General features: G+C 54.6%; 1 protein-coding gene across 1 annotated transcript in view; it reads left to right on the top strand.

The window, feature by feature from the left end:
* The window catches only part of CEP104 (centrosomal protein 104), a 43,904-nt gene that overhangs the window by 28,126 nt on the left and 2,572 nt on the right, over positions 1 to 13,206 (top strand). Inside the window, exons 15-20 of the mRNA XM_021717911.1 lie at positions 2,280 to 2,316; positions 2,516 to 2,582; positions 3,201 to 3,309; positions 5,246 to 5,384; positions 5,550 to 5,617; positions 9,571 to 9,660. Of these exons, the coding sequence (XP_021573586.1) occupies positions 2,280 to 2,316; positions 2,516 to 2,582; positions 3,201 to 3,309; positions 5,246 to 5,384; positions 5,550 to 5,617; positions 9,571 to 9,660 (510 nt within the window). The remainder of the gene's footprint in view (positions 1 to 2,279; positions 2,317 to 2,515; positions 2,583 to 3,200; positions 3,310 to 5,245; positions 5,385 to 5,549; positions 5,618 to 9,570; positions 9,661 to 13,206) is intronic.

The following is a 13,206-nucleotide window of genomic DNA, read 5'->3' as shown; positions in this document are numbered from 1 at the left end:
CTCATCTCTACAATAAATCAAAAAATTAGCCGGGCGTGGTAGCGCGTGCCTGTAGTTCCAGCTACTTGGAAGGCTGAGACGGAAGGATCACCAGCGCCCAGCAGGCGAGGCTGCGGTGCCGGGAGCGGCCACTGCACTCCAGTCTGGGTAACAGAGTGAGACTCCAACTCAAAAAAAAAAAAAAAGAAAGAAAAAAAGAAATGAGTAAGACTGGGGAAAAAGAGAAGATGTGGATGAATACCTGTTGACATTCCTATGGCAAAATGTCACACAGTATTTCCCTCACGGTGGGAGGGGCAGTGTAGCCATCAGAAGAAGAGTGAGACAGGTGACTGGCCAGCTCCAGGAGCTCCCAGCGACTCTCAGAAGTGAGTCAGGTGCACCTGATGGGGAGACAAACGTAGCACTCTGAAGGGACTTGCCAATGGCCACAATCTGGCGTGTGCCACTCCTGTCGCCAGGGGCCCATGTCCCTTGCTGCAACCAGTACCTGGTGGCCAGGACTGTTGTCACGGCAGCAGATACAGGACTGTCTGTGTCCTGTGGCCACCGTGCTGATGGCTGCAGTCATCACATGGCTGGCCTGGGCATCTTCCCCAGCTCCTGTCCCTTGCCTTGACATTTGTCTAGCGCCTTCTCTGTTCCCAGCCCTGGAAGTACAGACAAAGCCAGGCCCCATCCTCTGGGACAGGTACCTAGCAAGATCTGGGAGAGAAGGCGGGATGGTTTGTCCTGCAGGAGATGCTCGGGGGCAGGAGGACTAGACACAGCCCTGCTCTCAACAGGGGAAGAGCTGTCATGGGGAGTGGCCTCACTCATCAGTCCATGAAGCTGGAGCGCCGCCTGTGGCATCAGCACACCTGAGTAAGAGGAGAGGCGAGGAGGAGAGGTCGGTGGCCAAGGCCTGCTGGTGGACTCCTGCCTCTGCTGCCAGGATCCACCTTGGCACAGAGCTCTCCGACTCCTGAGTGATTTATTCAGCAATACTTACTAGGGACTCGTGGGTGCCAGTCACAGTCCTAGGTCCTGAGGATGCAGCAGTAAACAAAACAGATGGAAAGTCCTTCCCCCACGGACCCTCACTTTCCACAGTGGAGACAGACAGTGGTCGAGGGCAGGCAGAAAACCCCAGTACCAGTATGTGGCACAGTGATGCCTGTGGGGAGAAAGCCAGTACGGGGAAGGCAGTGCTGTAGGGATCCGTGCAGGAACCATGTGGCCAGGGAGGCCTCACTGAGTAAGGCTTGGAATGATGGAGGAACCACCCCAGCTCATGGAGAAAGAGCCAAACTGCCAGCGCAAAGTCCTAGGCGGGAATGATTGGCATGTCCCAGGCGTAGCAGGGAGGCTGGTGTGGCAGGTCCCAATGGGCAGCTTGGACATGGGAGATAAGCTGAGAGAAGAGTGACTGCAAAGGCCATCGGGGTTGGACAGAAGGGAGTCCTTGCTGAGTGAGAGCGAGAGCGTGAGTCTCCTGCCGAGGGCGAGGGGCACCCTGGTCCGGGTGAGGAGTGGGGCTGTGAGTCTCCTGCCGAGGGTGAGGGGCACCCTGGCCCCCGTGAGGAGTAGCGGGAGATCCCTTCGGCAGCTATGCTCCCCGTCCCTCACATGGAGCTGGTGGAAGTCGTGGCTTCCAGGTCCTGCAAGCACAGCCTGCAGGATTTGCCAAAGGATCTGAGAGGTAGAAAGAGAAGTCCGAGCTCTCTGCAGGTGTTGTGGCCCAAATGACTGAAGACAGGACGTGGGAGCTGGGTGAGGAGACTGAACAGCTGCAGACTTGAGAGGGAGAGCTATGGGATCGCCTGTATGTGGGGTTTACGGTACAGTTGGAAATCCGAGCAGAGAGAGGTCCCGGCTGAAGGGGACAGCTACTGAGTCCTCCGCAAAGAGGCGCCTGGGCTCCGCTGGGCGGGTGCAGTCCTGGAGGGGCAGCCGCAGCATGTCCAAGGGAGCGTGTGAGATGGTGTGATGGGCTGTGTCTCAGGCCCCTGGGAATCCGTGCGAAGCGTTGGTGGTGGAAAGTGGCAAGATCCATTTCCGTGGAGTGGTCGGTGGGGGGCTCACACAAGTGGGGACAAAGCAGCGATCCCTCTGCCAATCGGTGACCATTTCTTGGCCTTCCCGCTGAGATCAAGTATAAGCTCTGTACCTGTCATTTTAAAACGTTTGGTTACTTGCTGACACAAAACCTAGAAACGTGCTTTCAGGATCAAAATGCGCCTGCAGAGACTCGCTCACAGGGCAGCCTTCACCCTGACCTTTCTGTTCTTTTGTCGTAGGTAAAGGAAAGCAATGCTGTGACACCCAAGAGTCAGGGTACGTAGCTGCACATCTCGGGAGCCGCTTCTGTCCAGACACGAGTCTGTTGACACCTGCCTCTCAGATGGGGAGAGCTGGTGCGAAACGTCATGACTCGCAGAATACTCTTAAAGAGCAGCTCGCATTAGACTGATGACTAAAGTGTTGTAAACAATTTCTACAAAAAGACATGTAACTTTTCTCTTCATCTCTTCAGACCCTCAAGGAAGGAAAGCAGCCCCTCCTGCCGCCCCAGAAATCCCAGATAGCCATTATTTAGACAAGTGAGTGCCATGTCTCTACCCTGTGTGTGATGACCAAAAAGACTAACCATAGAGAAATACTGGAAAAGAAATACACTCTCCCTAGTTCATTAGTGATTTGGTAAATTAGTTGGCTCTTTTCAGCAATTTTAAAATCTGGGGAAATTGCCTGAGAAGCAGATCAGTATTAACTCTAAGTCAAGATAATTTCTCTCTCTACCTCAGCAGAAGTTGCCAGCCTGTTTGCTGTTGCAGGCACAAAATGCATAACAACAAGATATTTTTTACTATACAGTGGCCAAGACCAGCCTCCAAAGAACTGAAGTGTAAGGTCTTCGTTTCCTGTGACTCAGATGTCCATTCTGGTTGACTGTGCTAGGTTAGAACTGAAAGGCTCTGAGGCTGATTTATTTCCCACACCTACTTGGTGAAGACTCTTTGTCAGATACCCCGTCCGTTCTTTGCTGCCCTCCCTCCAGGGGGGCCAGCCAGGACCACGCAGAGCAAACTGAGGCCGTCCAAGATGGGGCGGTAAACCTGGCTGGGATCGGGGAAGTCATGAATGTTGCATGATGTGGGAGCAGTATGGCCTTCGCTGACCTGGGCTCGGCCATTACCCACTGCTCTGTTTCCTTGTAGCTTGTGTATCTTTTGTGGAGAGAGGAGCGACTCCTTCACAGAGGAAGGCCTGGACCTCCACTACTGGAAGCACTGTCTCATGCTGACAAGATGTGCCCACTGCAGACAGGTCAGGCCGAGGGTCCCCTGCCCCTACCGTCACATGAGCCAGACACCCGGCTATTGCAGACCGGTCCCAAGACATCCCAAGTCTGTCACTTCCCAGGGAAAGGTTGTGAGAAAAGTAACTAGCATGTAACACACACCTATAAACGTGCAAGTGGTCGAGTGTTACAACCGAGTGACCCTCACCCAGTAGACACACTGTGTCACCACTATCCGGGTCCCCTCCCAAGGCCAACCCTGGCCTGGTCCTAGGCACCTCTGTGTGCTTCTCACTCACTGAGCTTTACAGAAATGGAATCCTATGGTCTGAGGTCACTCTGTGTCGTGCGTGACTCCTGGCTTTGAGGTATCCACTGTTTAATAGCCCAGTTTATGCACCCACCTACTGTGGGCGGGCAGGCATGTCCAGTTTTGGACTCTTGTGGGTGACCTGCCACAGACATTCTGGATACACCGGGTCACTTCTAGTCATAGGGTGGCTGGGCGTGCATATTTCCCATGGAGCCGATGCTCAGGCATGCCCAGAGGGCTGTGCCCATGTACTCTGCCAGCATGCCCCACCAGTGGCACATGAGAGTGCCCACAGCCCCTGCTCCTGCACTGAGCTGGTGTGCCTGTCCCTGGTGACGATGCAGGGGCGCAACATCTGTTTGCCTGTAGGCCACTGGCTGTCCTCTGTAAAGACCTCTAGTCTCTTGCCTGTTTCCTTGGGTCATCCGTCCTTTCCACTGATGTGTGGTCATTCTTTATGGCCCTGGGGCCAAGCCCTCTGTTGGTCACATGTGCTGTGACCATCCTCTGCCTTCTGTATCTTGCATCTTCGTTGTCTTAATGGGCCTTTTTATGGACACAAGTTTTCAATTTTAGCATTGTCCACTTACCAATTTTGTAAATTGCTATTACCTGGTGAGAATACCTCACCAGTCTCCTTTATGGTCTGTGCTTTCTGCATCCTGTTAGGAAATCTTCCCCACCCAGATCTCTCATTTCTTCTCTGCTGCAGTGGGCCTTCCTTTTAAGGAAGTGGGAAAACAGGAAGGAGAAGAACTGCTGTGTGCACTTGGGACCTTTCCAGCTTACAAGGAAGAGCTGGAGTAGGCTGATTCCACCCTTTGAGCTTGCAGTATGGACTCTCAAGTCCCATGTGCATGATGGGCTTTCCCTTCAGTGTGTAGAGCCCCCAGCATGAGTTACAGGGGGCATGTAAGTCATTCCCACCAAAGATGCCAACATGGCAAGAGATTCTCTTAACCTACTTTTTTGTGATCCTGTTTCTATACACATTAGAAATAGTGGGGTCCAGGTGTGATAATTCATGCCTATAATCCCAGCACTTTGGGAGGCCAAGGCAAGAGGATTTCTTGAGCCCAGGAGTTCAAGACCAGCTTGGGCAATGTAGTGAGACCTCGTCTCTACAAAAAACTAACCAGGCACTAGCACCTGTAGTCCCAGCTGCTCAGGAGGCTGACGTGGAAGGATTTTCTGAACCCAGGAGGTTGAGGCTGTGGTGAGTCATGATCCTGCCACTGCACTCCAACCTGGGCAACAGTGAGACCCCAACTCCAAAAAATACCAAAAAAAAGGTAGGGAGCTGGGATTTGAACCCAGGGCCGCATTTGACCACAGAGCTGCTCCCTAGTGCAAGGATCCCATTCACACCGACTGTAGTGTCCCCCACCCCTGCCCCGTAGCAGTGACCTTTACATGTTGCCAAGATGATAAGAAAAGGACGTGGGTCTCCGGCCCCATCGATGTGTGACTCCAGACGCCCTACGGCACATGCCAAAGAGGAAAGGCCAGGGCCTGCTTCACGGGCCAGCGGCACAGACAGGCTGCACTGGGCTTCCTAGGCGTAGGGCTGGTGCACAGATGATGCAGGCTGCTGTGATGGGACCCTTGGCAGCGGCTCAGCATGCTATGCTCTGTGTTTTGAAATCCAGGTGGTCGAGATATCCAGCCTGACAGAGCACCTGCTGACAGAATGTGACCAGAGGGACAGGTTTGGAAAGTGTTACCGCTGCAGCGAGGCTGTTCTGAAGGAAGAGCTGCCCGGGCACATCAAAGCCAAGGACTGTAACCGTGAGTGTCCCAGACCCCTGTGCCCCTGCTCCCCGGGTGTCTTCCCGGAGAAAGGACCGCTGCTGGCAGACGTCCGCAAGGACATGGTGTGATCCAAGGGTGCCTGGCAGGGGGCCGGCGACATTCAAGTTTCGTGGGGTGACTGCATCTTTTTCATCACTTCAGCTGCCAAACCGGAAAAGCTGGCAAACCGATGTCCTCTGTGCCATGAGAACTTCACACCCGGAGAAGAGGTGAGGAGCCTCGCTCGGGAAGGAACTGATGTGGGAGTAGTCGACACACCTCTAGGTGACGGTGATGGGGGTGACGGTGATGATGGTGGTGATGACAATGGTGACGATGGTGTTGTTAATGCTGGATCGCAGCCACAGTGGCGCATGGGTGTGTCGGGGGGTAGAAGGCATCTGTCTAGTCCCGCCTGAGCACCTACTCTAGCTCCCTGCTTGCTCGCCTGTGTTCCTTCTGCATAGAGACGGTTTATCCGAGGAGCCTCACCTTGTTGGGGTATCAGCACAAGATGGTCTTATTTTGTCTGGCCATCACTCCGTCTAGATACCAAGGCCCTGAGTGGCATCTTGGCCAGACTCTGCAACAGGCGGCTCCCGTTTGGTTACAGACCCAGCCCGGGTTCCCGCCCCCAGTGCTTGTGGCTCCATGAGCTCGGTGGGGAGGGGCAGGTTCTTCTGAGCTGCTCCCTTCCTCACTCACTCGGCTCCTCTGGCCTTGGAGGCAACACAGAGAGTCTGAGGCTCTGTATCGATGACTCTGCCTGCCATGCGGGTTGGCGGCTCCCTCTTTGTGATGTGGAGGGTCTGCTCAGGGCCCAGTTCTGGAGACCCGCATGTGGCTCAGCCATGCCCACTCCTACTGCTACCTCCGTCCACGCACTGTGTCCTGCCACCGGCTCTCCTTGTCCCAGACTTCTGGGATGTGGTGCCAGCAAGATGGCTCAGATTCTGTAGCCTTTTGCAGCTTCCTCTCGGCTGCGGAAAACTCACAGGCCAATCAGGGAAGTCAGGCCGCCCTTCGGCTGTGCCTTGGCCTGTGTCTCTTGCCCTGCTATCCAGGTCTTGTTCTCTCTCTCCCTCCTTCCCTCCCTCCCTCTCTCCCTCTTTCTCTCTCTCTCTCTCTCTCTCTCCCCACCTCCCCCTCCTTCCCTCCCTTCCTCTCTTCTTCTCTCTGCCTCCCTCTCCCCCTCTTTTCCTTTAGCTCCCCCTTTCCCTGTCTCTCTCTCCCTTTCTCTCTCTCTCTCTCCCCACCCCCTTCTCTCCATCTCCCCTCTCTCTGAAAAGCTCAAATGCATCACATAGTACGCAGAAGAATAAGAGGGCCCCTCAGGTACTTTCCTGCTGGGGCCACCCAGCTTGAGTGACATCAGCTCGCCCGTAGTCTGTTCCCCCCTGCCCCGCCCCACATCATGTTGAAGCAGATCCAGGCAGCACATGACCTCATCTGTCAGTGTTCCAGTGCACCTTTCAGAACAAGGACTTCTGTGCGTGGCCCCGATGTCATCATCTCAGCCTCCAGGCGCTGTTCCTGGTGCCGACTGTCACATGTGGTGGGAACATCTGTGTGCCAGGATCAGAGGACGCCACTTGCTGGAATTTGCTGGCACGTTTAAACAAGTTCATTCTCTTGTTCTTTTTTTTGTTAAATCATGTTGCTTGAGTCATTCTTTTGTTCTTTTTTCTTATAATTTATTTGACAAAGAAAAGAGACCATTTGTTCTATGGGGCTTCCCATCATCTGAGTCTCCTGCTGCCTGTAACCCTGTGGGGTGGGGTGTATAATGTGCTCCTCTGGCCCCATGTTTCCTTCCAGGTGGAGGTGGGGTCTGTGGGCCTCATCACATGTGGACAAGTTTGTGTGACTGCTAAGTGGACAGTGGTGGCTCTTCCCTGGGGAAACAGGTATAGCAGGAGCAACTGTGGGACTGCAAGGTCTCAACAAACTCATTCTGTCATTCCTCCTTCATTCATTTGCTGGCTTTTTTTTTTCAAGACAGAATCTTGCTCTGTCATCCAAGCTAGAGTGCAGTGGTACAATCATAGCTCACTATAACCTCGACCTCGTGGGCTCAAGCGATTCTCCCACTGCAGCCTCCCAAAGTGCTAAGATTATAGGTGTGTGCCACCACCCCCAGCCTTACTGGAATATTTCTTTCAGCAGAAACTCATCTGCTCTGTGATTACCCTGGGTTAGACTTTGTGTTGGAAAGGCAGAATAAAGGTTTAGTTCTTTCATCTTTTACTGGTTGGGTCGCTAGTGTCTTCCCATGGTAGCTAGTTTGTTCTGGTTTGTTTTTAGTGTCATTATGAACTCCTGGGTTTGAACTGTTTCATGCGTTCTCGTTGCTGCAGTTACCATCCTCAGTGATGCTTGCACATTCGCACTGCTGCCTTGATGGCCTTTTCAGCCAGGCTCCTGCAGCTGTGGCATGACCCTCACTGCCCCAGTTATCTCCTCCTGTTCGGTAGTCCTGGCCCAAGACCGGGGACCAGCCGCTGCGTCAGGGAGGCCTGGTTCCCTCAGTGGGTTTTGGTGATTCAGGAAGCCCTGGGGCCTCACACACTCAGTGCCTGGGTGGTCACTGTCGCCCGGCCTACCCAAGGACAGAACTGGGAGAGATACGAGCAGAGACGTGTCCGGTGCACACTGAGCTTCCACCCGGGCTCTGAGCTGCAGGCACTGTTGACCCTCATCTCCTCCACCCTGCAAGCCCCAGAGACAGGCTGTTGAGAATGACTCCCTCGCCTTGCTGCTCCCCCTGGCATGGGCAGCCCCAGAGCAGTGCCCACCCCAACAGGAGCAGCCACTGCAAATCAGATTTGTCCCCAGTTCTCCTCTTCCTGACATGTTCTTGAGGTCACTGGGTCAGGCCCCAGTCATTTGTGCCACGGACTGTAAACACACCTACGTCTGCTTATGGCATTTTATGTTCAATGTTTAGGGGGGCTTGAAAAATTAAGTTCTAAGGCCGGGCGCAGTGGCTCAAGCCTGTAATCCCAGCACTTTGGGAGGCCGAAGCAAGAGGATTGCCTGAATTCAGGTGTTCGAGACCAGCCTGGACAACTTGGTAAGACCTCATCCCTACAATAAATTTTTAAAAAAGCCAGGCGTGGTAGCACGTGCCTGTAGTTCCAACTACTTAGAAGGCTGAGGCAGAAGGATCGCCTGAGCCCAGCAGGTTGAGGCTGTGGTGACTGTAAGCGTGCCACTGCACTTCAACCTGGGCAACAGAGTGAGACTCTGACTTAAAAAATAAAAAAGAAGGCCAGGCTCGGTGGCTCAGCCTGTAATCCTAGCACTTTGGGAGGCCAAAGGGAGTGGATTGCCCAAGTCCGCGGGTTCGAGACCAACCCGGGCAACTTGGCGAGCCCTCCTCTCTACAATAAATCAAAAATTAGCTGAGCATGGTAGTGCAGACCTGCAGTCCCGGCTACTTGGAAGGCTGAGGCAGAAGGATCGCCAGAGCCCAGCAGGTCGAGGCTGTGGTGTCCGTGAGTGTGCCAGTGCATTCCAGCCTGGGCAACAGAGTGAGACTCCAACTCAGAAAAAATAAAATCAATAAATTTTAAAAAAAGAAAAATTAAGTTCTAAAATTATGGAAGGTAATGTTTCCAAGTCTATAAAATCAGGCGTCTTTGAAGAACCCCAGCCAGAAGCCACCGTCCCTGTCCCCGACTGCCCACCTCACCAGGAGGACTGATGTGTCCTGGGCATGGCCTTCCTTCTTTTTCCAAATGCAAGCACAGGCGCGCTCTCTTCCTGGTTGCCGGTCAGGACAGAGGAGCCGCGTCCTTGTTCGCCTTGCCTCCTTTCTGACTCCTCCATGTGGCCCCACGGCCCCTCCTTTTGCTGGCTGTTGTCTGTTGGTTTCCTGCTGGCTGCAGCGCTCCATGAGCTGGTGGCCTCCTTCCTTCCTCCCCGCCCTGTCCCTGCCTCTGGTTTGGATTGATGTCCTCATACATTAGAGCCCGTGAGGCAGTCAACAGACTCAGCCTACTGGCCGTCTGCCTCCTCATGTTGTAGTTATCGACACTGCGGACAAGACAGACACCCACTCGGTGCTGCACGGTCTCCTTGGACCTGGAGTCCACGCTCACTTCAGCAGCTGGCAGACATGCTCCATAGCTGGGGGTGAGGCCCTGTGTTCTTTTGGGCTGTCCCCACGGACCACTCTCAGCGCAGCCCCACCCCTGGCCTCTCGGCTCCCTACTGCAAAGCCAGCAGAAAACGCTGCTGCTCCAGCCTGCTGAGACGAGTCCTCAAGGGAGTGAGTCTCCCGTCACCTGTGCCATGCTCTGCTGGCTCGACACAAGTCACAGGGCAGGGGTCACACGAGAGCGTGACTCACGGGCTCACCTGGGTGTGCGTCTCAGCCTCCGTAGTCCCGCCCACCTCTCCCTCCCTTGGGGTGGCTTCTGATCCAGGTGGTCGGAGCGCTTTGTGGCAGGAGGCTGTTTCTCACCGCCCTGGAAGTTGCTAGGTGGCTAAACGGCTCCAGGTCCCAGGGTTCTGGCCTGTGAGTTCCCATGCCTTCTGTTCTGGCTGGGCCCGTTGATCCGTTCTCCCTCCATCTCCAATCCTCTGTTCGGTGAGTCTTTCTAATGTTGTACTTTTCACTTCTAGAATTTGTATTTGGCTGGGTTTTTTGTTTGTTGTTTTTGGTTTTTTTTTTTTGAGTTGGAGTCTCACTCTGTCGCCCAGACTGGAGTGCAGTGGCTGCTCCCGGCCACCGCAGCCTCGACCTGCTGGGCGCTGGCGATCCTTCCGTCTCAGCCTTCCAAGTAGCTGGAACTACAGGCGCACGCTACCACACCCAGCTAATTTTTTTGATTTATTGTAGAGATGAGGTCTCTCCAAGTTGCCCGGGCGGGTCTCGAACCCGTGGACTCAGGCAATCCACTCACCTCAGCCTCTGGCTGGGTTTTTTTTTTTAACAGATTCCATGTCTCTACCAAGATGTACCCTCTCATCACTCCTAAGGTCATCTTTCTAGCAGCTTTGTGGAGAAATGATCTATACACCATATACTTTGCCATTGGAAGTGGGCACATCAGTGGCTTAGTATATTCAGAGTTGTGTGACATCAGCATGATGCTGGCACTTTTTCATCACCCCAAAGAAAACCCCACACTGCTTACCTGCCACCCCATTTTCTCCAAGGTCCTGGCAACCCCTAGCCTAGTCTTTGTCTCAATGTATGTGCCTAGTCTGGACACTGTATGGGAGCAGTGTCCTGCGATGTGCGGCCTTTTGTGTGTGGCATCTTTCCCCCTGGTGTGGTGTGTTCAGGGCCTGGCACGTTCTAGCGTAGCCAGCAGGACTCCCCTGGCCGAAAGATGTTCAGACCATCTTTATCTGCGACTTTGCACTTCCTGAAATACCTGCTGTGAAGTCCTGTGTGTCCCTTCTGGCATCTGGATTTGTGAATAGTGTGGAGCAGGGTCAGCGGGGAAAGGGGATGCCCACGTGACAGTCTCAAGGGAGTCAAGATGCACGACTCTCGGGAGATGATAGAGAGAAAGCATTGTGACTTCAGAGCAGGAGGAATTTTCTTAAACAGGAGGCAGAAGGCTTGAACCTTGATGGAGTATGTTGGTAAGTTCAATTATGTTACAAGTAAGAACCTCTGGGTGTTGAGTTTTGTTTTCATGAGATGAACAGAGTCTGGAGAGTGGTTCGCAGCAGACTGAACATGCTTAGGGCTGCCGAGCTGTGTACTTTAAAAATTAGCATTTTAGGCCGGGTTTGGTGGCTCAGCCTTTAATCCTAGCACTTTGGGAGGCCGAGGTGAGTAAATTGCCTGAGCCCGTGGGTTCGAGACCAGCCCAGGCAACTTGGCAAGACCTCATCTCTACAATAAATCCAAAGATCAGCCGGGCGTGGTATCATGCACTTGTAGTTCCAGCTACTTGGAAGGCTGAGGGGGAAGGATCACCGGAGCCCAGCAAGTCGACGCTGGGGTGACTGTGAGTGTGCCACTGCACTCCAGCCTGGGTGACAGAGTGAGACTCCAACTCAAAAAAAAATTAGCATTTTAGGCCAGGCATAGTGGCTCATACCTATAATCCCAGCACTTTGGGAGGCTGAGGTGAGAGGATTGCCTGAGCCCACAAGTTCAAGACCAGCCTAAACGACTTGATGAGACCTGATCTCTACAATAAGTCAAAAAATTTGCCAGGTGTGGTGGCACACACCTGTAGTTCCAACTACTTGGAAGGCTGATAAGGTGGAACAATCAATTGAGCCCAGCAGGTCTAGGCTGCGGTGGCCGTGAGCATGCTACTGCACTCCGGCCTGGGTGACAGAGTGAGACTCTGACTCAAAAAAAAAAATTAGCATTCTATAATGAAACAATTAAGCTTTAGAATTAAGAACCTTCTCCATCAAAGGCTGTCATCAGCTGAGAAAAGGCCATGTCGGAAGTAAAAGAGTGTTGTCCACAGTGAGTGGCTGGCAAGCCCAGTGCCCGCCTCCCACTGCGTGCTGAGAACAGGCTGCCCAAAGAGTGGCCAGCGCCCATAGGAGACGCCCAGGAGGCACTGGCAGAGCCACGTAGTGAGGAGCGGTCGGGCTCTCAACATGTTGTGGAGGTAGAGCCCAAGGGCTTGCTGGCAAAGTCCCCGCCTCGTGGTGAGGGGCAGAGGTCAGGAACCCGGGAGGTCAGGCACGCAGACTGCCCAGGCTGCTCCGGGTACAATGCAGGTCTGTCTACTTGTACGTGGATTCAAGGTCATGAGTCCAGATGAGCTCTGCCAAAAAGTGGTGTAGACAGCGAAGAGGAGTGGGGTTGTGCTCGGGCGGGCGAGGAGGAAGGGGAGCCAGCAGCGCCTCGAACGGAGGCGAGGAGAAGAGCACGGTGGGGGGCTGCCCGCCACCACCACTGGCTCTCACGCCTGCACTGACCTGCAGGGCAGCCAGGTGACCCTGCCAGCCCTTCCTGGCACACAGGCACATCTGGAGGCCACCACAGTCGCTGCTTTTCGGCTCAGCCTTGTTCCTGCATCTGACCCTAGCAGGCTAGCCTTGGCGTGGTGTTCGCATGGCAGTGGCAGATGGACAAACCCAGGTGCACGAGTTCGTGCCAGCCATAGCAGCCTTTTGCCTTGCTACGTGGGCCACTGGCCAAAGTAAACCACAGCCGCCCAGATTCCAAGGGAGGAAGACTCCACCTCTGTCCTGGGATGGGGCAATTGAAACCTCCAGGGCAGGCTGTCTCCTGCCACAAGGGAAGAGGGTCAGGTCACATGAGAGAAATCACCGTAGCTTTGGGGAAAGGAGGGTCACCAGTGGACAGGAGAGACCAGGGCCCAGGCCTGCCTGGAGCGGCTAAAGCGAGATGGCGGGGCTGGCCAGGGAAGCCGGGGTTGTGTGAGCCAAGGGCTGCTGAGAGGGTGCAGGGAGCAGGCGCCGGGCCCTGTGGAGGCGGTGTCCACAGAGAGCGGAGGGACATGGGGCCTCATCCCTGGGGGTCTTGTTTAAATAGGGAGAGGCTGGCCCAGCCCAGACGTCCAGGAGCCTCGCGGTGACATCTCACAGTGGGAGCAGTGAGCTCACGTCCCCATACGGACCCGCAGGGGCCCTGGAGGGAAGCTACGGAGGGAGCTCTTCTCTTCGGGGCTGTGCCCGGGGAGGTGCCTGTGGGCCTGGGACGCATCCAGCAGCCTTCCACTTCTTACCGTTAACCCGCACACTCCCGCATGAGAAACAGCTCTCCTGTCGTGCTGGGCAGAGCATGAGGGGTTGGCTTGCAGGTCCTGGGGCTTGGTGGCTCCCGGAGTACGCCCTGCGCAGAGGCCACCCGGGCGCCACCCAA

The sequence above is a fragment of the Carlito syrichta genome, unplaced genomic scaffold (assembly GCF_000164805.1).
Source record: "Carlito syrichta isolate Samal-C Ts95f unplaced genomic scaffold, Tarsius_syrichta-2.0.1 Scaffold311497, whole genome shotgun sequence".
Classification (NCBI taxonomy): Eukaryota; Metazoa; Chordata; class Mammalia; order Primates; family Tarsiidae; genus Carlito; species Carlito syrichta.
The sequence above is the reverse complement of the archived record's forward strand: the minus strand, read 5'-3'. Positions and strand labels throughout refer to the sequence as shown.